This window comes from Ornithorhynchus anatinus, chromosome 2 (genome assembly GCF_004115215.2).
Source record: "Ornithorhynchus anatinus isolate Pmale09 chromosome 2, mOrnAna1.pri.v4, whole genome shotgun sequence".
In the NCBI taxonomy this organism is placed as follows: domain Eukaryota; kingdom Metazoa; phylum Chordata; class Mammalia; order Monotremata; family Ornithorhynchidae; genus Ornithorhynchus; species Ornithorhynchus anatinus.
Genome location: NC_041729.1, coordinates 36,756,761 through 36,782,282, shown reverse-complemented (window position 1 = coordinate 36,782,282; position 25,522 = coordinate 36,756,761). Strand labels below are relative to the sequence as shown.

Genomic DNA, 25,522 nt, shown 5'->3' with positions numbered 1-25,522 from the left:
CTTACTGTGTGCAGAGCACTGTACTAAGCGCTTGGGAGCATACGACACAACAGAGTTGTCAGGCATATTCCTTGCCCACAAGGAGAATAGAGTCTAGAGGACCTCAACACTGGAAACGGGACGTTTGCAGGAACCACATGATGACTGTCTTTGACATCCATAAGACTGTTTGAAGATGTACCACCTTATCCTCGCTCCCTCTTCCTTCTATCTGCTTTATTTTCCCTATAATGGGGCACCATTAAGAACAACTCATCCAAGAGTTTATCCACACCCTTTCTTGAACCTTCTGGTATTTTCGGTGCTTAGTACAGTGCCTGGCACATATTAAGTGCTTAACGAATACCATAATAATTGTCATTATTATCGCTATAGATTTCGGCCTGCCCCACCAATTCTACGTACCTGTAAGGTGAAGAAGTTTTTCCTTTTGTTTGTTCTAAATCTACCACTTTCAAGCTTTAATAAGTATCCCCTCCTCCTGGTGCTGTGGGATTTGGGGAATAATGCCAATTTGGGAGTGCCACGGGATTGTTTTCTCATGTTCCCCACTTGACTGGTTCTCAGCTCTATTGCCAAGGTGTGTGATCCCAGATCGGCCTGCTTGACCCTGGGGCCCCCACTAAGCTAGCCAGGATGACAGTGAGCAATCAGGGGACAGAGAGGAGGAGTTGGAAAATCTGAAATGCCTTCTATCAAATATAGCACCAACAGGGTGGCAAAATTCCTGAAGCGTAGTAGACTAGTGGCAAGAGCACAGGCCTAGGAATCAGGACCTGGGTTCTAATCCCAGCCCTGCCACTTTTCTACCTTGTGATCTTGGGCAAGTCACTCAACAGCTGTTACCTCGGCTGTAAAATAAGGACTAAGACTGTGAGCCCCATTTGGGACATGGATTGTAAAACAACCTTGTGCCTACCCCAGAGGTTAGTACAGTGCCTGGCACATAATAAGTACTTAACAAATACCATTAAAAAAAATTACACAGTTCCACCAGTTTTGGTTGTGCTCTAAAATATGTGGCGTTCCATATGAAGCTTGCCCAGCAAAATCAGGGGGAAGATAAAATGAAATCTTGCTCTGAAAAATGATCTTCCAAATATGCTTGGCCTAGACAGATACCCTATATCTTTTTTATGTGGACACTATTCCTTCTTGGGAAAGATTTGCTTTTGAATGACAAAAAAAGTTTTAGCTCTTAGTGATGCCACACTAAGTTATGGAAGAAGTGGAAATCATATTTTTTGCTCCACCTCCCCACCAATTCATTCATTCAGTCGTATTAATTGAGGGTTTATTGTGTGCAGAGCACTGTACTAAGCCCTTGCTATTACTATTCTTAACAATAACCATGGTATTTATTAAGCAATTACTAGGTAACAAGCACTGTACTAGACTCTAGGGTAGATACAAGATAATCAGGACAGAGACAGTTCCCCGCAGCATGGCCTAGTGGAAGGAACACAGGTCTGGCAGTCAGAAGACCTGGGTTCTAATCCCAGCTCTAGCACGTATCTGCTTGTGCGACTCTGGACTAGCCATTTAACTTCTCTGTGCCTCAGTTCCCTCATCTACAAAATGGGGTTCAATATCTGTTCTCCCTCAGAGTGTGAGCCCCATGTGGGACCTGATTAGCTTCTATCTACCCCAGTGCTTACTTAGTACAGGGTTCAGCACATAGTAAGTGCTTAAAAATACCTCAGTCGCTGTTATTATTCCACAGGGGTTGCAGATGAGGAAACCGAGGCAAAGAGAAGCTATGTCACCCAGTAGGCAGGAAGCAGAGCAGGGATTAGGTCCTCTGAATCTCAGGCCTGAGCAAGCTGCTTCCCTGTTCTTAACCTCACCAGTGCCTCACAAAGCAATTTATTGGCACACATACTGGCCTCTTATTTCTGGAAGTCAATTTTCAAAAACAGTTTGTGAATAAAGAAATCTAATGGTTTCAAAATCAGTGAATAACACTCCAGTGAACCATCTGAAGCCTGCCTTGCTGCCATCTTTATTTGCACCATGCCCGTGGGGGCAAACTTCCATGCCTAAGAGCCCATCAACAAATCACAATAAAATCAAAGATAGCAGCATCTAGGACTGGTGGAAGCCATTGAACAAAGGTAAGGAAGCAGAGTAATCTTTCTCCATCAATGGTCCAGGAGTGTGGCCACGAACAAAATCAGCTAAAAAGCCCAAGGGTTTTTCTCACCCGAAATGCTAATTTTTCACAGATTATTTGCCTAATTGCTTTCGATTGAAAGCCACTGATCATGAGCCAAACTGTAAAAGAGCACAGCCATTAAAATGCTGAGGTGGCCATAAGAGGAGCTGAAAGTGAAATGTTCTTTTGACAACCACTGCCCCAAACCATCAGGGAGAATCCAAACTGAAATTTGGCATCGTTGGTTAATATATGCACAAAAATGTCTAAGGACTCTTTCTGCTAAAGAAAACACAAAATTGGTAGAGGGTATCCAATTCAGAAACATATAAACCACATACCATCAAGAGCAAGTGAGGATGGAAAATAATGCTTTTATTTAAAGAAAAAAAATCCAACTGTTGGTTCGCAATTAGATAAAAACATACGACTACCAGAAATAGGAATTAAGCTATCCTACAACAAATGACCTCATAGGCAACTTTTCTCTTAAAGCTCAAAGAAAAACAGGGAACATTAAACATATTAATAGTTGGACAGTATATTTTAACTAAAAGGATAAAGCAGAACAAAAGAGATCTACAGGTAGAAGTAATACTCAGTTTTGGTAAGGGGGAAGTAAGGGTTAGGGGCATTTCGGTAAGCCCCACTCTGTGGCAGATTTAAGGGAAATTGAGTTTTCCTTCCACAAAGAAGGAAACCCAGTTTACAGCAAATGAGTCTGGCCAGGGAAGGAGAAGGCACATGCTAGAGAGAGAAGAGAATGAAGAGATGGAGAGCAGCCTTACAATTACATGCCTTGGAAGAAGTTAAATACAGTACAAACAAATAAGACAAGTTTGCACACTGAGCAATGTACAGAAGAAAACACTTCATACCAGGCACTAACAAAAAACAAAAAACCATGGTGAAACTTCAAGTTGTTCTAGTACCTACCAGTAGCTGAGCTGGATCCTCAATACAAACATGCATAAGAGGGATTAGAGCAAACATATATTCATTGCACACCTTCCCACACACAAAAACGTACTACAAAGAAGGTTGCACTTTTACCTTCACTGCTCTGCTCCCTAAGAGGAGGAAAGGATGAAGTCAGTGAACCAATAACCCCTTTCTGATAATAGCAGTCAGTGTCTCTCCGCAGGGTATCTGGGTGCATCCGTGCCATCCTGGGACTTACTACAGACGTGGGTGACTGCTTTTATCTACGCGTGCCTGGTAATTAATGAAATTAAATATTTTGTGCCTTACTGTGGATTGAGGGCCAATTTCATCTCATCGGAGCTGAGAAAACTTCAGATCTCAGCAGTCAGGAAAATGAGAATAACTAGTTAGAACATGGAAGCCCCTCAAATCCATTCCAATGTTTAAATCTTTTCTCATTTAATCAGAACAATTTAGCAGGGCACGGGCTCTTTTTTACTGCGCTATGTTTTGTAACACCTATTGCCCACTCATGCTACTGACCATCTAGGCAACTAGTAATACCTGACCACTATTAACTCTTGAGATCTGACCTCCGCCAGGATGACAACATCGTCCTCGTCCTCGTTGTCATCAGCATCACTCTCATCCTCCTCTTCCTCGTCTTCGTCGTCCTCAAGCTGCCGTGAAGCCGGTATCTCGGACAACAGAGGCAATTCTTCATCTGAGGAGTCTGATATGGTGATGAGCCCTTCATCTCTGCGATTTATTCTGTCTGTTGAGAGGCAAATAAGCCTTTTAGCTGAACTATTTGGGTCATCAGCTTTCATCTTAAAAAATAAGCGCTTAGAAGGTGTCAAAGGGTGATGCTAAATGCCGGGGTTCAGTCGAGATAATCCGATCAGACACCATCCCTACCTAACGATCAAAGAAGTGGGGAGAGGAGGTATCGCACCTCATTTTACTGATAGGTCCACTGAGTCATAGAGAGAGTAGCTGACTTGCCCAAGATCAAACAGCAGACCAATGAGACACTGAGCCCGCTGTTGGGTAGGGGTTGTCTCTATCTGTTGCCAAACTGTACTCTCCAAGCACTTAGTACAGTGCTCTGCATACAGTAAGCGCTCAGTAAATACGACAATGAATGAATGACAGAGTTGGGATTAAAACCTATATCCTTTCCACTGTGCCATCCTGTTTCCCAGTCGAAATTTGTCTAACCTTACTGGCACATGGAGTTCAAAGTAACAAGAGCTACTGAAATTGATAATGACATTAATGTAAACCCTTGTGACTGAAAAAAAAAACCTGCCACCCTTTCATACTTCATTCCATGGCTACCGTGTACCATCTCATCGAAATTAAAAACTTCTTAGTGTGCATTCTGCAGTGAACTACACAAACCCACACATATGTGTTTGGATTCAATCATCTATATAAAAAGAGAGTTACCCTTTTTGTTTAAAGATGCTGACGGTGAGGATGCATCAGTATACCTGAGGCTCACTGAGAGATGATTTCTTCCACAAAAGGCACGTGAAAATAGGATAGGTCCCCTTCTCAACCAATCTGGGGAATCTGTTAAGCACTTATTGTGCGCCCTGCACTAAACACTTGGGAAAGTACAGTACAGTAGAGTTGGGAGACATGATCTCTGTCCTCAAGGAGTTTTACAATCTTGCCATTCAGGGTGGGCCCTGCATCTCTAAGCAGGGCTGCTCAGGTCCTCCTGCCACCCCTGAGGTTCTACGTAAATTCGGAGGCCCCTTCTGGTGTCTTTTTGATGAGGACAACTGAAACATTTGACATTCTTGAGAGTTATAATCACAGTAAGTACTTTCCGATTCGGCTCTCGTAGTGGCCACAAGCAGAAAGCCAGCAACTGAGTCGAAATCTTCCCAAATTATCCATCAGGTCTCTGGGCACTTTTATTCCAGCATTGGGTTAAGAGGTCTTCCAGGAGGCTTGATGGATTGACTGAGGAAACAGGACTGATTTCTGCACGATGAATGGTCCAATCAATCACTGGAGGATTTGTAAAGTACTTACTAGGTGCCAAGTAGCATACTAAGCCCTGGGGTAGACACAAGTTAATCAGGTCAGGCAGAGTCCCCGACCTGCCTGGGACTCATGGTCTAAGCAGGAGGGAGAACAGATATTGAATCATTTTACAGATGACAAAACTGAGGCACAGACAAGTTAAGTGATCTGTGCGAGGTCACACCACAGGCAAGTGGTAGAGCTGGGATCAGAACCCCGGTCTTCTATCTCATAGGCCACGCTCTTTCCACGAGGCCAAGGTACCCATTGCCACCAAAGGCTAACGTACAATTATTTTCAGCGGCAATTATATATATTATTGGTTTATAATGCTTCTTTGGAAAAAATAAAAGAGCAGCATTTTTAAAAAAACAACACCCTATTACAACTTATCCAAATAATTTTAGCTTCAAATATTCCTAAAACTAAGGCGCCCGAGTTACTAAATTAGCTGTATAAATAAGTTCCAATATATACCCGTCCACCCACCTCCATGGACTACTCTAAGAGTAAACTGAATGGAATCAGCAGTCTTTTCAAAGCACTAATATACTTTACCCTGGAAAACTGGGTATTTTCAGGGCTGAACTAAATCACCTCTGGAAAAAAGCTAGATAAGGATGATTCCCATAATTGAATTTCCTGAGCATCTACTATGCTCAGCACACCGTAATAGGCGCTTGGAGACAAACAATGGAAGAGATACTGTTCTTGCTTTCAAGGAGTTTCCTAGACTGTAAACTCCTTGAGGGCAGAGATCATATCTTACCAATTCTTCTGAATTGCACTCTCCCAAGCCATTAATACAATGCTCTGTAATACTATAATAATAATAGTGGTATTTGCTAAGCGCTTACTCTGTGCCAAGCAACGTTCTAAGCGCTTATACAAGGTAATCAGGTCATCCCATGTGGGGTTTACAGTCTCAATCCCCATTTTACAGATGAGGGAACTGAGGCACAGAGAAGTTAAGTGACTTGCCCAAAGTCACACAGCTGACAAGTAGCAGAGCCAGGATTAGAAGCCACGACCTCTGACTCCCAAGCCCGTGGTCTTTCCACTAAGCCACGCTGCTTCTGTACACATTCCCCAAAGCACATATGTGCATATTTGTGCATATTTGTAATTTATCTATTCATTTATATTAATGTCTGTCTCAACCCTCTCGACTGTGAGCTCGTTTTGGGCAGGAATGTGTCTGTTTGTTGTTATACTGTACTCTCCCAGGCACTCTCCCAGGTACTCTCCAAAGCAGGACAGTGCTTTGCACAGAGTAAGCACTCAATAAATACGAATGAATGAATAAAGGAATTAAACAACCAATGAATACCTTTGATTAACAGACAATCGAATGGTTCTGGACTTGAACATTTATCTTTTCCAACATTTATAAGAATTATCACTGAAGGAAGTATACCTCCCCAAGTGCTTTAAAACAGTGCTCTGTACAAAGGAGCAGCTCGATGAGTAACACTGATTGATGGATAAAAGTGCGGGAAGGAAGGGTTAGGGAGAAAATGGGAAGTCAAATCTCTTACCTTTCCCTCTGTGACTCTGAAAGCTGTTCAAGTGAATTACTTCTTCATTGCCACCTCCCTCTGCCATTTTTAAACACAACTCTGCACATAGGTGCTAGAACCTGAGCGTGGCAATCATCCACTGAGAAGGATCTGGAAAACAACAAGGCAAGAGGAGAATGAGCTCTTCCAGTTACAAATTTTACTACAACTAATAATAACTGTGGTATCTGTTATGCGCGTACTATGTGCCAGGCGTTGGGGGTTTATGGAGGGGGAGGTGGGGAATACAAGCAAATCGGTTTGGACCACATGGGGCTCACAGTTTTAATCCCCATTTTACAGATGCGGTACCTGAGGCACAGAGAAAAGAAGTGACTTGCCTAAGGTTGCACAGCATGCAAGCGGTGGAGCCGGGATTGGAACCCAGGTCCGTCTGGCTCCCCAGCCCGTGTTCTATGCATTAGGCCGTGCTGCTTTTCATTTCAGGCAACACTAGCAACTAACACAGTCTCAAATCTTTGCCCGTTGAGATGACTGCAAAGAGATGACTGTGGGCTTGTGTTCATCACCTCTTCTGCAAGAGCTCCCCCCTCATTTTAATTTATGAAAATTGCTTAAAGTTAAATACCTCTGTGCTCCTTGTGCACTGGGGCTTTAAAAATGTTTTCCCTAACTCTACACCCTCCAAAGAAAGGGCTTCCAAGTACCACTTTATCTGTTAGTCATTGGTATTTTCTGGGCACCAACTATAATCAGAGAACTGAATTAAGAACTTGGGAACATTCGATAAAAGTAGAAGTCATGGTCCCTGCCCTCAAAGAGATAGCCGGTCATGGATGATAACCACACAATTGAAACAAGGAAATAAACATAGGTACAAATGCTGAGAAAAGCAAAAAATGAACGAATTAGTAAACATGAGGAATGAATAAAGTGGCAAAAAATTAGTGTTTCTCCCCTCCCCGCCACCCTCTGCTCCTCCCTTTTCCCTCCCCTCAGCACTGTGCTCATTCGTATTTATTATTACTCTATTTATTTTGTTAATGAGGTGTACATCCCTTGATTCTATTTATCTTGAGGATGTTGTCTTGTTTTTGTTTTGTTCTGTTTTGCTTTGCTGTCTGTCTCTCCCGTTTAGACGGGCAGAGATTGTCTCTATATGTTGCCGAACTGTACATTCCGAGTGCTTAATACAGTGCTCTGCACATAGTAAGCGCTCAATAAATACTATTGAATGAATGAACGAATGAATGAATGAAAATTTGCAAAAAGGACCTAGGGTGGAAAGCAATACAGTAATACCTTGCCACTGACCCCTTGTCCAGGTCCACCCTCTTCCCTGGAACTCCCTCCCCCTTCATCTCTGACAGACGATCACTTCCCCATTTTCAACGTCTTAATAAAATCACATCTCCAAAAGGCCTTCCCCAACTAAACCCTCTCCCCTGACCACTCCCTCTCCCTTCTGCATCACCTTTGCGCTTGGATCTGTACCTTTATTCACCCCACCCTCAGCCCCATAGCACTTATGTACAAATCCATAATTTATTTTAGACTGTGAGCTCCTTTTGGTCAGGGAATTTGTCTACCAACTCTGTCATACTCTATTCTCCCAAGTGCTTAGTACTGTGCCCTGCACGCAGTAAGGGCTTAATAAAAATGGATGATTAATTGATAATATGCATTGGAGGCAAAACCACAGCATTTCCCAGAGACAGAGATCAACATCTCTCTCCCCTACTGTTGTCGTCGCAACACTGTTGAGCGGCTGTGAAGCACGGACACCGCATCAACAGCACGTAAAACACACCAGCTCTAGGTGCGCCGCCTGGAGCAGACAGTCGGCATAAAATGGCAAGTTCACATCCCAAGCACCGGAGGGTGGCAACATTGTGGGATCAGAGGCACCGAGGTGATGATGATGAGAGCTCGGTGGGGATGGTGAGAAGTTAACTGATAAAAATGAATGATTAGAGGATTCCGAAGATGAGTTCATTCATTCATTCAATAGTATTTATTGAGCGCTTACTATGTGCAGAGCACTGTACTAAGCGCTTGGGATGACCAAGTCAGCAACAGATAGAGACAGTCCCTGCCGTTTGACGGGCTTACAGTCTAATCGGGGGAGACGGACAGACAAGAACGATGGCAATAAATAGAGTCAAGGGGAAGAACATCTCGTAAAAACAATGGCAACTAAATAGAATCGAGGCGATGTACAATTCATTAACAAAATAAATAGGGTAACGAAAATATATACAGTTGAGCGGACAAGTACAGTGCTGTGGGGAAGGGAGAGGTGGAGAAGTAGAGGGAAAAGGGGAAAAAGGGGGTTTAGCTGCGGAGAGGTAAAGGGGGGGTGGCAGAGGGAGTATAGGGAGAAGAGGAGCTCAGTCTGGGAAGGCCTCTTGGAGGAGGTGAGTTTTAAGTAGGGTTTTGAAGAGGGGAAGAGAATCAGTTTGGCAGAGGTGAGGAGGGAGGGCGTTCCGGGACCGCGCGGGGGTCGACGGCGGGATAGGCGAGACCGAGGGACGGTGAGGAGGTGGGCGGCAGAGGAGCGGAGCGTGCGGGGTGGGCGGTAGAAAGAGAGAAGGGAGGAGAGGTAGGAAGGGGCAAGGTGATGGAGAGCCTTGAAGCCTAGAGTGAGGAGTTTTTGTTTGGCGCGGAGGTCAAAAGGCAACCACTGGAGTTGTTTAAGAAGGGGAGTGACATGCCCAGATCGTTTCTGCGGGAAGATGAGCCGGGCAGCGGAGTGAAGGATAGACTGGAGCGGGACGAGAGAGGAGGAAGGGAGGTCAGACAGAAGGCAGACACAATAGTCTAGCCGGGATATAACGAGAGCCCGTAACAGTAAGGTAGCCGTCTGGGTGGAGAGGAAAGGGCGGATCTTGGCGATATTGTAGAGGTGAAACCGGCAGGTCTCGGTGACGGATAGGATGTGTGGGGTGAACGAGAGAGACGAGTCAAGGATGACACCGAGATCGCGGGCCCGAGAGACGGGAAGGATGGTCGTGCCATCCACGGTGATAGAGAAGTCTGGGAGAGGACCGGGTTTGGGAGGGAAGATGAGGAGCTCAGTCTTGCTCATGTTGAGTTTTAGGTGGCGGGCAGACATCCAGGTGGAGACGTCCCGGAGCCAGGAGGAGATGCGAGCCTGAAGGGAGGGGGAGAGGACAGGGGCGGAGATGTAGATCTGCGTGTCATCTGCGTAGAGATGGTAGTCAGAGCCGTGAGAGCGGATGAGTTCACCGAGGGAGCGAGTGTAAATGGAGAACAGAAGAGGGCCAAGAACTGACCCTTGAGGAACTCCAACAGTTAAAGGATGGGAGGGGGAGGAGGCTCCGGCGAAGGAGACCGAGAATGACCGGCCAGAGAGGTGAGAGGAGAACCGGGAGAGGACAGAGTCCGTGAAGCCAAGGTGACATAAGGTATGGAGGAGGAGGGGATGGTCGACAGTGTCAAAGGCAGCAGAGAGGTCAAGGAGGATCAGAATGGAGTAGGAGCCATTGGATTTGGCAAGAAGGAGGTCACGGGTGACCTTAGAGAGAGCAGTCTCGGTAGAGTGGAGGGGACGGAAGCCAGATCGGAGGGGGTCTAGGAGAGAATGGGAGTTAAGGAATTCTAAGCATCGATCGTAGACGACTCGTTCTAGGATTTTGGAAAGGAAGAGTAGTAGGGAGATAGGGCGATAACTGGAGGGGGAAGTGGGGTCAAGAGCGGGTTTTTTTAGGATGGGGGAGATGTGGGCATGTTTGAAGGCAGCGGGGAAGGAGCCATTGGAGATTGAGTGGTTAAAAATAGAAGTTAAGGAAGGTAGGAGGGTCAGTATGGGAACATATCCATGGTGGGGCCAAAGGACAACGTACTAGGACGTACTGCAGGCCTCCCTCTGTAGAATAAAATTGAATGGCACCTATTAAGTGCTTACTATGTGCCAGGCACTGTACTAACTAGTGCTGACCTCCCACTTGCACAGCTTGGGGTGAGAAGTATGCCTCACGCCTCGGCCTCCACCCACACCTCAACTCAAAACAAATCGGATCCAACGGGCCCGAGGCGTGCTCATCTTTTGCCAAGGAACATTCCATCATCACGAACTTGAAATAATTCGAGGAGGGATTGCTGAGAATGGACAACGGCAGCTTGAAATGTCAAATATTTGAGAAAGAAATTAATAAGCCTTCCTGGTAATACCAGGCCTTCATAGCTTACCTAATTTTGCTAGTGGGTCACAATCAAATTAATAGAGCATGTTCGGCGAGTGTACTCACAATGTGCAATTACCCAGGCTCCTACACAGGTATAAGAGGGTAAAAGAACTTAATGCAACAAAAATAAATATGTAGCCAAGAACACAGAGCCAAAGGTAAGATCTAAATGGAGGAGGGGGGCAACATACCCGAACAGGAAAAAAACCAAAACAAAACACAAAAACAGTCATTGGCTCCAGACATAATTCATCATCAATGGTATTTATTGCTTATTGGGCACTTACTATGTGCAGAGCACTGTACAGGTGCTTGGGTGTGCACAATACAACAGAATTAGCAGATACGTTCCCTTGCCCAGAATGAGTTTACGGTCCAGAGGGGGAGACAGATATTATAAGTAATTTACAATATATATTTTAAAGATAGGTACATAAATGCCGTGGGGTTGGAGCGAATATCAAATGTCCAAAGATCACAGATCGAAATGCACAGACAATGCAGAAGGGAGAGGGAGCCGGGGAAAAGAGGGTTTTATCGGGGAAGGCCTCTTGGAAGAGACATGACCTTAATATTCCTTTGAAGGTGGAGAGAGTGGTGACCTAGCACATATGGAGGGTGAACTGGCAGACACATTCCCTACCCACAACAGGCTTAGAGTCTAGAGGGGAATTCTTGGAGAAATGTTGAAAAATGAAAATGTTAATGTGAAATATTTGATCTCTTCCACAGATAAAGTTGCTTCAAACCTTGCAAATATTTACTGAATTCTTGAGAAATGCCACAATTCCATTTCCACCAGCATCACAACTCTACGCACTCTCTTTCTTGGCTAAATCCCAGATGTGCATTAGAATACTGCATAATATTCTTTCTTGACTAAATTCCAAAGCTGTGTTATTTATTTATACTTGAACTTAAACATGATATTTACTTCAAAAAGCCCCAGTTGCTTTACAGATATTGTAATTTTGAACTCTAGCAAGTAGACATATGGTAATGACACTCTGAAAAACTTGAGGAACTGAAAACTTGGCTTTACCTTTCTGTATATTAAGATTCTGTACTTCCCCTATCTGAAAGTACAAATTCTTGAATGGATCTCCTCCAGGGAGCAGAGACCCTTATGCAACCACTTATTTCCTTCATTGGTTTTTCAATTTGCTAACAGCAATTTCTCAGTTCCACAAAACCAAAAACAAATAACTACCTATTTAAAATGGGGGAGGGCAGGCGGGGAGGGGGAGAGCAGAAGAGAAGGTTGACGGGCTTTTGAACCACATGTGACTCTTTCAATGTCAAAGAGCAATTTTTGGATGACACCCAGAATACAAACAGAAGTACAGAGTACAAACAGAAGGCCACCTGGAGGTGTGATTTCAGGAGGGCCCTGAAGTTGCCGAGACCTGTAGTCTGCAGGATTTGATAGGGGAGCGAGCTCCAAGCTGGGTGAACAGATGAAAATGAGACATTTTGAGTAGATTATCTTGAGAGATACAGAGTGAGATCTTGGGAGTAGGGGCAGAAGAGAGTGAACAAGAGAGAAGGGGAGAATGGATTGGGTGCCTCAAAACTACTGTTTGAAGTTTCTGATTGAGGCAGAAAAGAATGGGTTACTATTACAGTGTGAAAATTTTGAGCAATGGGTAGGTGAGGTACTTTAGAAATCCTTTCGAGGATGGATTACTAAATTTAGAAAGCTATTACCATAATGCAGTACTGAATAGTTTAATAATGATATACACTTTTCATATAATATATACTCCTGACATATATGGTATAATATGTAGAACATAATTATACATTAGTGACATGAACCCAAAATACAAGAATTCTGATGGTGAGGGCAAGAATGCTGAATTTAAGCATGTAGGTGTGCAGAGAAAACAATCCTGCCACTTGTCTGCTGTGTGACCTTGGGCAGGTCACTTCACTCATCTGTGCCTCAGTTACCAATATGTAAAATGGACACAGACTGTGAGCCCCAGGTAGGACACGGACTGCATTCAACGTGTGTCCAACCTGATTAGCGTGTATGTATCCCAGAGCTTAGTACAGTGACTAGCACAGAGTAAGAGCTTAGCAAATACCATAAAATTAAAAAAAACAGCTGATGGACGATCTGCTGGTTTCCTCTTTGCTAAAAGATGCTAACTGGAGTCTATTATAAGAACAAAGCATTAGCAGCTCAGAGGAGCAGTGAGGTCTACAATCATATTCCTAAGAAAAAGCAAACAAATGTTCACCAATGATCCCACTGAATACCTATGAGTGCCACATTTCCACCTGCAACTCAAAGGAGTGCCCAAACTAAAAATTTGCTTCCTTTCCCTAGAGAATGTGCAATCCAAATATATTATTACATGAAAGAAAGAACAGCTTTAAGGAAAGTACCCACTACACTGGTAAAAAGAAAACTTTTAAGCAGAAATCACTAACTTCTAATTAGGAAAATGGTATTTCAACTAGAGGCCAGAAATCAAACACCTGTCGAAATGCCTTTGACTGCAAACCACCACAAATTTCATTACAAGTTAAAAGCGGACCTGCAAGGCTACAGACTTGCTCATCATAAAATTTTAGGTAGCATCAGCAGAATAGTTTGACATCCTGACTGGATGAAAAACAACAGTATGCTCTGAGCAGGGGAGAGAGAGAGAAAAACAGTAGAAAAAAAAATCTCACCAAAATAAGGCACCATGGTTTCACTTACTGAAACCGAAATTTTTTTTGGTCACTCAAAAATCTGTCTAATTCCCTCCATCTCTTTACGAAAATATTGAAAACGTGGATGGCCACACACTGGTAACAACACAATATAGACTCACACCTAAAAAAAAATCAAAGTTCTTAAAACTTAGTATTTCCCATTTCTGATCATTCTTGTTGGCTGGATGAATTATTTCCTTTATCAAATCAGTTCCGGCTCCCCAAAATAACAAATTTCCAAGAATAACCCTGCAGACCAATCTCCTCAAAGATGAAAAAATTAATCAAATGGCATTCTGTGTCATCCTAACACTAATTTAAATAATTAATCCTAGAATTTCATTCATTCAGTTAACGGCTGACCAGAAGAATTTGGAGTCTGCACATAGTAAGGCTATTAGATTATTTCCTGAAAGCCAGACATGAAAACTCCAAATTCACATCTCACCGTGCCTCCTTCCCCAAACTCCCACCTCTAATTCAATTGTATTTAGTAAGCATTTACTGTGTGCAAAGCACTGAATTAAGTGCTTGGGAGAGTACCATTCAACAGAGTCGGTAGACAAGTTTCCTGCCCACCAGGAGCTTAGAGTCAGGCAAGGGGACAAAGACCTTAAAATAAATATAGATACGTAATAAGAGCTGTGGGACTGAGGGTGGGGTGAATACCAAGTGATTCAAGGGTAGAGATCCCAGTGCAAATGCAGAAGAAACAGGGAGGACGGGAAATGAGAGCTTATTCAGGGAAGGTCTGTTAGGAGAGAGGTGATTTTAAGGCCGCTTTGAAGGTGGAGAGGATAGTGGTCTGGCAAAGCAGCATGGCCTAGTGGCAAGAGCATGGGCTTGGGAATCAGAGGACACAGGTTCTAGTCCTGGGTCCGCCACTTGTCTGCTCTGTGACTTTGGATAAGTCACTTAACTTCTCTGTGCCTCAGTTATCTCATCTGTAAATGGGGATTAAGACTATGAGCCCCACATGGTTGACTACCTTATATCTACCCTACTGATTAGCACAGTGCTTGGCATATAGTAAGCGCTTAACGAATACCATCATTATTATGTATAAAGGGGGAGGAAGTTACAGGCCAGAGGGAGAATGTTGGCAAGCGGTCTGTGGCAAGATAGACGGGATCAAAGTACAGTGAATAAGTTGGTATTGGAGGAAAGAAGGTGGGCTGAGTTGAGTACGAAACTGGTGAGGTAAGATAAGAGTGGACAAGCTGACAGTGTTTTAAAGCGAATGATAAGGGGTTTCTGTTTTATGTTGTGGGGGGTGATGGGATGGGCAACTACTGGAGGCTTGTGTTTCTGATTATTTAAATGGTATTTAAGCATTTACTATATGCCAGGCACTGAACTGAGCACTGGAGCTTGCTGAGGGGGGGAAACATGGACTGCATTTTTTTTTTTTAAAAAAAGATCTAGGCAGCAGAGGGAAGTATGGATTGGAGTGAGGAGAGACTGGAGGCAGGAAGGTCAGCAAAGAGGCAATTATCATGGTGGGATAATTGGGATGATTCCTAATTCTCTTTCCTCTGATCCCTGGCTCATGTCTTTCCTCTTGTCTGGAACTCCCTTCCCACTTCAAATACCCCATACCTTAGCTCTTCCCATCTTCAAAGTCTTTATGAATTCCACCTTGTTCAGGTAGCTTTAACTGCTTAATTTCTCTTCTCCCCAGTTAACTTCCTTCCAGCTACCATCTCAGCACCCTTATCACTTTGGCACTTACAACTTGCTGCTGCATTTTTTTACTTATTTAACATGCTCTATTTAAGCACTTCTTTGTATCTGTACTTTATTTTGTATCTGTCTCAAAGATTGTGAGCTCCTTGAGGACTGGAATCGTGTCTCTTACAAGAATTGCTCCTCGAGGGCAGAGACGGTAACTAATTCTATCGCACTCTCCCACAAGGACTTAGCATGGAGTAAGCACTCAATACTTCTATTAGATAGATTATTGTTCTCTCCCAAGGGGTTATTATAGTGCTGAATTGTACTTTCCAAGTACTCAGTACAGTGGTCTGCATACAGTAGGTGCTCAATAAATATGACTGAATGAATGCTCTGAAGACAGCAGGTGTTCACTGAATTCTACTGACCAACTATGGGGAATATGTGTGCTGGACTTTTCTCTTTAGAAATAAGCTCCTCCAGGACAGGAACTGCATCTTTTTTATACTCTGTTGTGCTACACAAGTACTATGGGTGCTTACCAAGTATGGATGATTTTTAGGACTTTACGATATTAATGAAAAGCAACACATATTGAGTCTAATTCTCCTAGGGTGTCTCAGAGTATTTTAGGCACTTTGGGACCAGCACTGATTTCTTCAGACTAGGGAACCATTTAGTTTACTAACAACCTAAGAATACTTTTAAAAAGGCATTACTAAATCAGACTTACAGTCCTCCCAGCCCAGTGTTCTGTCTCCAACACTGGCAACGAGATGCCTGGACATATCAATCAACTGTATTTATTGCGGGCTTACTGTGTGCAGAGCACTGTACTAAGCCCTTGGGAGAGTATCCAGTTTAGAACACTACTCCAGCACTGAGTACAGTGCTTGGCACATAGTAAGTGCTTAACAAATGCTATTATTACAATATAACAATATCACGGAGATATTCCCTGCCCACAATGAGCTTATAGTCCAGAGCTACAGCCAAGTGATTGTGGCCTTCCTTGCCATCCTTCTAAATGAACCATTCATCATCCCTGGGACATTCTGTCACTTTTGATATCAGACACCAAATGACAGCCAGAGAACATCTCTTGGAGGAGATGGAATTTCACAGCTGGCGTTTAGCCTTTCTTGCAATTCCACATTAGTGCACCCTAAGATTGCTCCAATAGTGTGTTACCATCCCGTGGATTTGGAATCTCTGAAAGGTATGGGAAGTACCCAGTTCTGCACCCTTGGGCTGGCAGCTGACCTTCGGAAAAATACCAAACACCCCCTAATACTTGTCCAAATCTTCCCCCCGGAATTAGCTGGGCTCCAGTTGGTGTCCCCAAGCAAATGACTGACATCTTATGTAAAAAAAAAAAAAAAAAAAAAGTCTTCTTTCTAGCAAGGGTCCTAAGGAGTGAGCTCTTCCCATTTGAGAAACTTCTGGACCTTACTCCCTTGTGTAGCCCAGAATTAGCCTGGCTCAGAGACTCAAGGTCTCAACTATCTAATATCCCTACTTTAGCTTAACCTATTAAGGACGCTTCTCCATGAATTTATTCAAACCTCTTTTGAACCTGTTGATATTTTCAAATACCTTCCCATGGTAATAAATGCCATAACCTTCCTACCGCCATCTACACGATGCATACTCTATAGCTATGCACTAAGCAGTACTCTGAAATAGTCTGAAAGTGTTGATTCTCCTCAAAAGGTACCTGATTTAATATCATGAGAGAGAGAGTAATTAAGTTCTGAGAAATTAGGATTCAACTGGCATTAATGAAATTCCACATAGGAAGAGATATCCTTTGCTATCCAAATGCCTGCCCATTAAGGTTTAGTCTCTCTGATATTTAAGATCCAATAGCTTCCTCTATCGGCCAATCAAGTGTCCTTGCAAGTACAGGAATTACAGGATCCTCAAATAGATTGCTGAAATTATTTCAGTCACTATTCGAAGACTTATCTGTGAATCTATAGGAGCGTGTTCTATGAGTTCTTTGGGGTGGGAGGAAGAAAGATGGTGTTCTAGAATCCTATTTATTCAACAGTAATGTGCTCAGGCAGATTTGTGAATTAATCCACTAGGACACTCAATAGCATTTTTATCGTAGCCCTTCAAAAGGCATGAGGCTTTACAAGATGCACTGGACAATCGCAATAAAACACCTTTATGACAAAAAAACCTCCATATAGCAAATTTTCCCACTGATACAGGCACTATACATTGTACTTACAAAAAAAATGTGAGAAAGAGCTACAGTAGCATAAAGCTTTCCCCAGCCCTCCCTCAAATATTGGTCCCTTTTTTTTTATAAATACGTTTTACTGTAAAATAGAGGGAAAAGTCACTGTCTTTGAGCTTATAATTTTGCATTTTCTCTTACTTCTACACACAAGTCCCCTCAATACCTTAAATTCAGTACGGCTAAAACTAAACTCTTCTTTCCTAACTCCTTCTCCTCACTTTCCCATTACAGTCAACAGCACTATCACTGTCCCTGTCCCTGAAACTCCCAACCTTGGAATCTACTTTGATTAATCACTATCTTTAACTGTCAATTTCAGTTTGTTGCTAAATCCTGCCGGTTCTTTCTCTACAATATGCCTTCCTTTCCATCCAACCACTGTCACACACTGGTTCCAGCTCAATTCATCTTCCAAATAGCCTCCTCCCTGGTCTCCCTGGCCATGTCGCCTACCCTCTTCAGTCTACACTACACTCTGCAGCTCAGATTATCTTCCTCAAATGTCGTTCAGTACAGATCTCTCCTCTTTTCAGAAACCTTCAATGGCTACCCGTCTCCCTCCCCATAAAGCAGAAATTCCTGAGCACCCCATTTCAAGGCTTTCCACTAGCTCACTTCGTCCTCGACTGATCTCACTTCACATTCTACACTGCTCCCAGGCAAACCTCTAGCTCTCACCCCTTCTGTTTCCAACCCCTTGCTCAGACCCTTTGGCCTGCCCGGAACTCCCACCGACTTCAAGATCTCTCCTCTTTTCAGAAACCTTCAATGGCTACCCGTCTCCCTCCCCATAAAGCAGAAATTCCTGAGCACTCCGTTTCAAGGCTTTCCACCAGCTCACTTCTTCCTCGACTGATCTCACTTCACATTCTACACTGCTCCCAGGCAAACCTCTAGCTCTCACCCCTTCTGTTTCCAACCCCTTGCTCAGACCCTTTGGCATGCCCGGAACTCCCACCAACTTCAAATCCACCAGACCACAGGTGGAGACTTTCAAAATCCACCTGAAATTCCACATCCTCTAGGAGACATTTCCTAATTAATTTCCTTCGGCTCAGGTCAGGTCATCCCAACCACCTCAGCACTTACGCAGTTAGTCACCCAGAGCCTTCATGTACACAGCAATCTACACACCCAACATCTGATTTGTTCTCATAACCACTGTATCTGTTTTTCCTCCTCGTAAATAATTTTGGTGATGGTAGGAATTGTGTCTCTTCCCTCCATTGTATTCCCTCAATACTTCAAATAGTGCTCTGCACAAGGCAGGTGCTCCATAAATACTACTGAGTGCTTTAACTGGATTAGCACAAATATACACGTAGAGATAATGTTCCCGAGTCACAGAATTATACACCATAGAGTCTAGGCATTCATTTTTGTACTTACATCCCCAACTCATGCAAAGTCTACTTACTCAACAGGCTTCTTAATGGCGTAAGCCATCCCAGAAAGCTGATTAATAGTGTTAATTTATACATGAAGAATTCCGCACACTTGAAAATGAAATGTACTCTTATATGGGAAAAGTGACCTCTGTGACACTTTTTTTGTATCACTAATAATGACAATGATAACTGAGGTATTTATTAAGTGCCTACTATATGCCAAGCACTGTACTAAGTGCCAGAGTAGACACAAGATAATCAGGTTGGTCACTGTCCCTGTCCCTCATGGGGCTCAGAACCTAAGTAGGAGGGAAAACAGTTACTAGCCTAGAACACTGCTTGTGCCATAAAACAATTTTCTCACATTTCAGTCAGTAAACATAAAGGCAAAATATACTAAGAAGTCATACTCGCTAAGCTGTCTAAGAAGCCTAATGAGACAAAAAAAAAATTCAAAGAGGGGAGGGAGAACCTAGGACCAATAAGAAAAAACACTACTCTAGCACAAAGGGAAATAAAATAAATGATAAACTTTTCAAGAGCTACTTTTCTGGAAAATAGTATTTTTTCCCAATATAATATTTTAGGGCACAAAGCAAGAAATCTACATGAAACTAGAATATTTCAACTTCAGAAAAACCATTTTGAAAACGGGACAGCAATGAAAAAATCCTCTCAGTCGTGGATCTTTTTCACCCAGATCTACAGGAACCAACATCAACAGTAATATTCATTGAGCACTTGGGACTGTACAGTGACAGGAGATAGGAACCCTGCCTTTGTAGATTTTACAATCAGTTTCCATATACTGTCTTTCAGTCAGCCTTGATGAGGTAAAAGGAATGGTTAGAAACAGATTACTTGCTACATCAAGATTCCAAGTTCTAGCCTCTTTAACCAATTAACAATAGTTTCTAACCAGTACATTCTTCTGTACAGCAGTCCCGTATGTCTCCACGGTACTTGAAAAATGCACTGGAAAGCAACTGCAGGTATTCTAAGGTTTTAGACCCTGGAAACACTGAGTCCCACGTGGGACAGGGTTTGTGTCCAACCTGAATATCTTACATCTACCCCAGAGTTTCAAACAGTGCTTGGCACACAGTAAGTGCTTAATAAATTCAGCTGAATGAATGAATGGTGCTTATTGAATGCCTTCAGTGTGCAGGGTACTGTACTAAATGCTTGGGAGAGTACAATATAACAGCTGGTACACACGCTTCCTGCCCACACGAGCTTAGTGTCTACAGGGGGAGACAGACATTAATATAAATTATACATATGTACATATGTGCTGGGAGTCTGAAGGAGGGGTGAATAAAGGGAGTAAATTCACGAGCAAGGGCTCCATAGAAGGAAGTGGGAGAAGAGAAAACGAGGGCTCAGACAGGGAAAGCCTCTTGGAGGAGACGCGCCTTCAATAACGATTTGAAGGTGGGGAGAGCAATTGCCTGTCACAGGCAGAGTGGCCTAGTGAATAGAGAACGCGCCTGAGAAGCAGAAGGACCTGGGTTCCAATCCCATCTCTGCTACCTGTCTGCTGTTAGACTTTGGGCAAGTCAATAATAATAATAATGATAATAATAATAATGATTATGGCATTTATTAAGCACTTACTATGTGCCCAGCATGGTTCTGGGTGTGGGGGTAGATAGAAAGTAATCAGGTTGTCCCAAGTGGGGCTCACAGCCTTCATTCTCATTTCACTGAGGGAACTGTGGCACAGAGAGGCTAAGTGGCTTGCCCAAGGTCACACAGCAGACAAGTGGCAGAGCCAGGATCAGAACCCAGGTCCTCTGACTCTCAAGGCATGCACTGCATGCACTGCACGCTGCACTTCTCTGTGGCTCAGTTCCCTCATCTGTAAAACAGGATTAAGACTGTGAGCCCTATGTGGGACAGGGTTAGAACAGTGCTGGGCACACAGTAAGTGCTTAAATACCACAGTTATTATTATGCTTATTATGAAGAGGGAGGGCGTTCCAGGCCAGAGGCAGGAGAAGGACAAGAGGTTAGTGGCAAAACAGATGAGATCAAGGTACAGGGAGTAGGGTGGCATTAGAAAGGCAAAGTGTGCGGGCCGGGTTGGAGTAGGGGAGCAGCGAGGAGAGAAAGGAGGAGGCAAGATGATTTGAGTGTTTTAAAGCCAATGGTAAAGAGTTTCTGTTTGATGCAGAGGTGGATGGGCAACCACTGGAGGATCTTGAGGAGTGGGGAAACATGGCCTGAACAGTTTTTTCAGAAGAATGATCTGGGCAGCAAAGTGAACTATGGACTGGATCACGGAGAGACAGGAGGCAGAAAGGTCAGCGAGGGGTTTGATAGAGCAATCTAAAAGGGATAGCATGAGTGTTTGGATTAATGTGATAGAAGTTTAGATGGAGAAGAAAAGGCAGATTTTAGTGATGTTGTGAAGGTTGAGACTATTACTGTTATCTTCATCAGACAAAAGAGAGAAATCCCTAGACACATGTCTACATGGATATTTGAGACACACTTGACACTTAGACTGTCCAACAACAAAAAAAGGTTAAAATTTTGTTTGGATTTTCCACGAAACTACCTGTTTTCCCCCACAGACACTCCATAATATTCCACTACCTTGTTTTCCCATGAAAATACTGCAAAACATTTCAAAATCTGTGGAAAAGTTTCCTAAGGTGACTTCAAATTTGTTGGGGGGTTGGGGGTCAGATTGCGATTCACTTGGGTGTGACATGTCACTGTTGTTACACTGCACACCAAAAAAGAAACCATTTATGAATGTTCAGACAAAGGAGTCGACCTCTACCAGCTTTCCCTAAGCCACATTACTAAGCCTCATTGGGATGATCTGTGCATGTTTCAGGTGAGCTAAAAGTGTTCTGAAGCCAGACTAAACCCTAGTTGTTAAGCTCAAGGACACAGAGGAACCATATTCAGAGGAACATCTCTTTCCATCCCTTAACAGAGGAATTTTAGCAGGCCACGATATAACAAGAATCATTAAAAACGATCAAAGCCCAATTCGACACAATGGACAAATTTAGGTCAAACCTTCAGAAAAAAAGAAAAATCAATCAGATCACTCAGTGATATTTATTGGGTGCTTACTGGGTGCAGAGTACTGTCCTAAGTGTTTGGAAGAGTATAACAGAGATGGTCGACACGTTCCCTTGCCCGCAACGACCCCGCATCAATAAAGTTCGAAAACTAGATTTACACAGGCCAAAGGAAAAAGGTGCTATGGAGAGAGCGAAGAGAGAAATAACGCGAAGCAGCGTGGCCTAGTGGAAAGAGCACGGGCTTGGGAGTCAGAAGGTCATGGGTTCTAATCCCAGCTCCACCATTTGTCTGCCTTGTGACCCTGGGTAAGTCACTTCACTTCTCTGGGCCTCAGTTCCCTCATCTGTAAAACGGGGATGGAGACTGTGAGCCCTATGAGGGACAGGGACTGCGTCCAACCCGATTATCTCGTAACTACCCCAGCTCTTAGAAGAGGGCCTGGCACCTAGTAAGCACTTAACAAATACCAAAATGACTATTATTAACCATAAATATCATCAATCGATACTCTTGACTGATGAAGCGACAAGGCAGGGACACAGAAGGCTGGGGGAAAGGATGCTCAGGGTCTTCCTGCTAATGGCCGAGCTCTCCTTCTGTAGTGGCAGCACGCCAGACTCCCGCCCTGGACTGTGAGCTCGTTGTGGGTAGGAATGTGTCTGTTGTTCTAGTATTAATAATAATAATAATGGCATTTGTTAAGCGCTTACTATGACCCAAGTGCTGTTCTAAGCACTGGGGTGGATACAAGGTAATCAGGTTGTCCCTTGTGGGGCTCACAGCCCTAATCCCCACTTTAGAGATGAGGTAACTGAGGCCCAGAGAAGCACAGTGGCTTGCCCACAGTCACAGAGCAGACAAGAATAATAATAATGACCGTATTTGTTAAGCACTTACTCTGTGCCGGGCACTGTTCTAAGTGCTGGAGTAGATACTAGGTAATCAGGTTGGACACAGTCCCTGCCCCACTTGGGGCTCCCAGTCTTACTCCCCATTGTACAGATGAAGTAAGTGAGGTCTAGAGAAGCTAAGTGGCTTGCCCAAGATTACTCAGCAGACAATAATACTAATAACAATAATGATGTTACTTGTTAAGCGCTTACTATGTGCCAGGCACTATTCTAAGGGCTGGGATAGATACAAAGTAATCAGGTTGGACACAGCCCCTGTCCCACACGGGGCAGATGAAGTAACTGAGGTCCAGAGAAGCAAAGTGACTTGCCCAAGGTCACCCAGCAGGCAACAGTAAGAACGGTGGCACTTGTTCAGCGCTTCCTATGTGCCAGGCACTGTTCTAAGCGCTGGGACAGATCCAAGCTGATCAGGTGGGACACCATCCCCATCCCACTCGGGGCTCCCGGCCTTACTCCCCATTTTACGGATGATGCGACACCCAGGGAAGTGAACTGGCTTGCCCAAGGTCACCCAACAGACAATACTAAGAATGATGTTACTTGTTAAGCGCTTCCTATGTGCCAGGCACCGTTCTAAGGGCTGGGACAGATATAAGGTTATCAGGTTGGACACAGCCCCTGTCCCACACGGGGCAGATGAAGTAACTGAGGCCCAGAGAAGTGAAGTGACTTGCCCAAGGTCACCCAGCAAGACAATACTAAGAACAGTGGTACTTGTTAAGCGCTTCCCATGTGCCAGACACTGTTCTAAGCGCTGGGATGGATACAAGCTCATCAGACGGGACTCCGTCCCCATCCCACATGGGGCTCCCGGCCTTACTGCCCATTTTACAGATGAAGCAAGTGAGGCCTGGGGAAGCAAAGTGGCTTGCCCAAGGTCACCCAGCAGAGAGTACTAATAACGATGGTACCTGTTAGGGGCTTCCCATGTGCCAGGCACTGTTCTAAGCGCTGGGAGAGATACAAGGTAATCAGGCTGTCCCATGTGGGGCTCACCGTCTTACTCCCCATTTTACAGATGAGGGAACTGAGGTCCAGAGAGGCGAAGTGACTTGCCCAAGGTCACCCAGCAGACAATAATAAGAACGGTGGTACTTGTTAAGTGCTTCCTATGTGCTAGGCACTGTTCTAAGCGCTGGGACGGACCCAAAGCTAAAGGGCTGGGACCCCCATTCCGCAGGGGGGCTCCGGGCCTTACTGTCCATTTTACAGATGAAGTCCGTGAGGCCCAGAGAGGCGAAGTGACTTGCCCAAGGTCACCCCGCAGCCCATCTTAATAACGATGGTACCTGTTAGGCGCTTCCTAGGTGCCAGACCCTGTTCTAAGCGCTGGGACGGACCCAAAGCTGAGGCGGGACCCCGTCCCTCGGAGGGGGGGGGGCGGGGGGCTCCGGGCCTTACTGCCCATTTTACAGATGAAGTCAGTGAGGGCCGAGGCCCCTTGTCCTGGGCCGCGTTGGCCCCAGCGCTTAGCAGAGGGCGGCGCCGATGGGCCGCTGAGGGGGACGGGGGGGGCCACAGCGACCCGTCCGGCCTCGTCGCTCTTCCTCCGACGAGGAGAAGAAGAAGGGAGGCCTTTCTCCCCCATTTCTCCTCAGGGACTGTGTCCCCGCCAAGGCGCGCCGCTGGGGGGGAGGAGGAGGAGGACGACACGTCCCGACGGCTTTCCCTCTTCCTCCCCGCATCCCCGGGGTGGTTCCCCCTCACCGACTGCGCCTCGAGGTGCCTCCTTCTTCGCCGCCGGCCAGTCCTTCTTCCCTCGCCAACGTCGCCGCCACCTTCGCCTTCGCCTTGTTCCTTCCGTCCCGGCCTCCGAGGCGCCTGCGCCTGCGCACAGCGCCCCCTCCCGACGGGAGCCAGAAAGGCCGAGCAGCGTGACGCGAGGGGCGGGGGGGCCGGGACCGGCCCGGCCATGGCGTCGCCCTCCCTTCTCGGCCACCTCTTTCCCTCCTTCTTTTGGTCGTATTTCTCGAGCGCCCACGGGCCACTGCACCGAGCGCTCCGAAAGTACAGGGCGGCCGCCCAGAGATACGTGCCTCCCCCCGCCGCCCTTCTGTCGGGGCGGCTCGGCCTGGGCCGAAACTTTTGGGGCTTCCAGAGAGGGCCGCCCGCCCCCGCGGGACCGTTCTCCTTCGACGCCACCGGTCGGAGGGGAAGCCGGCGGCTCACGGGGGGAGCAGGGCACCGAGGGATTAGGCTGTGGGAGGGGGGGACAGTGAAGGGTGAGGCCGAGGGAGGAGGCCCACAGTCTGAGTTGGGATGCCCACTGAGGAATTAGCCTGATTTATAGGATGGCCACTGAGGTATTAACCTGGGGTAGGGCGGACACTGAGGGATTATCTGTGGTAGGGTGGTTACTGAGGTATTAGCCTGAGGGAGGGTGGACACTGAGGTATCATTCATTCAATAGTATTTATTGAGCGCTTACTATGTGCTCAATAAAAGCAGCGTGGCTCAGTGGAAAGAACATGGGCTTTGGAGTCAGGGCTCATGAGTTCGAATCCCAGCTCTGCCACTTGTCGGCTGTGTGACTGTGGGCAAGTCACTTAACTTCTCTGTGCCTCAGTTCCCTCATCTGTAAAATGGGGATTAAGACTGTGAGCCCCACGTGGGACAACCTGATTCCCCTATGTCTACCCCAGCGCTTAGAACAGTGCTCGGCACATAGTAAGCGCTTAACAAATACCAACATTA

At 45.1% G+C, this 25,522-nt stretch overlaps 1 protein-coding gene across 2 annotated transcripts in view; it reads right to left on the bottom strand.

Moving 5' to 3' along the window:
* RNF216 (ring finger protein 216) overlaps nucleotides 1–24,655 on the bottom strand; it is a 138,980-nt gene extending 114,325 nt beyond the window's left edge. The window contains exons 1-3 of one of the 2 annotated variants that reach the window (XM_029053574.2): nucleotides 24,536–24,655; nucleotides 6,658–6,789; nucleotides 3,673–3,854 (exon numbers count right to left, since the gene is read on the bottom strand). In XM_029053574.2, the coding sequence (XP_028909407.1) occupies nucleotides 3,673–3,854; nucleotides 6,658–6,724 (249 nt within the window). In that variant the 5' untranslated portion in view covers nucleotides 6,725–6,789; nucleotides 24,536–24,655. Of the gene's footprint in view, nucleotides 1–3,208; nucleotides 3,226–3,672; nucleotides 3,855–6,657; nucleotides 6,790–24,535 lie in introns of those variants that run through there. The other variant, XM_029053576.2, reaches the window with a different exon arrangement.
* Between the last annotated feature and the right edge of the window lie 867 nt (nucleotides 24,656–25,522).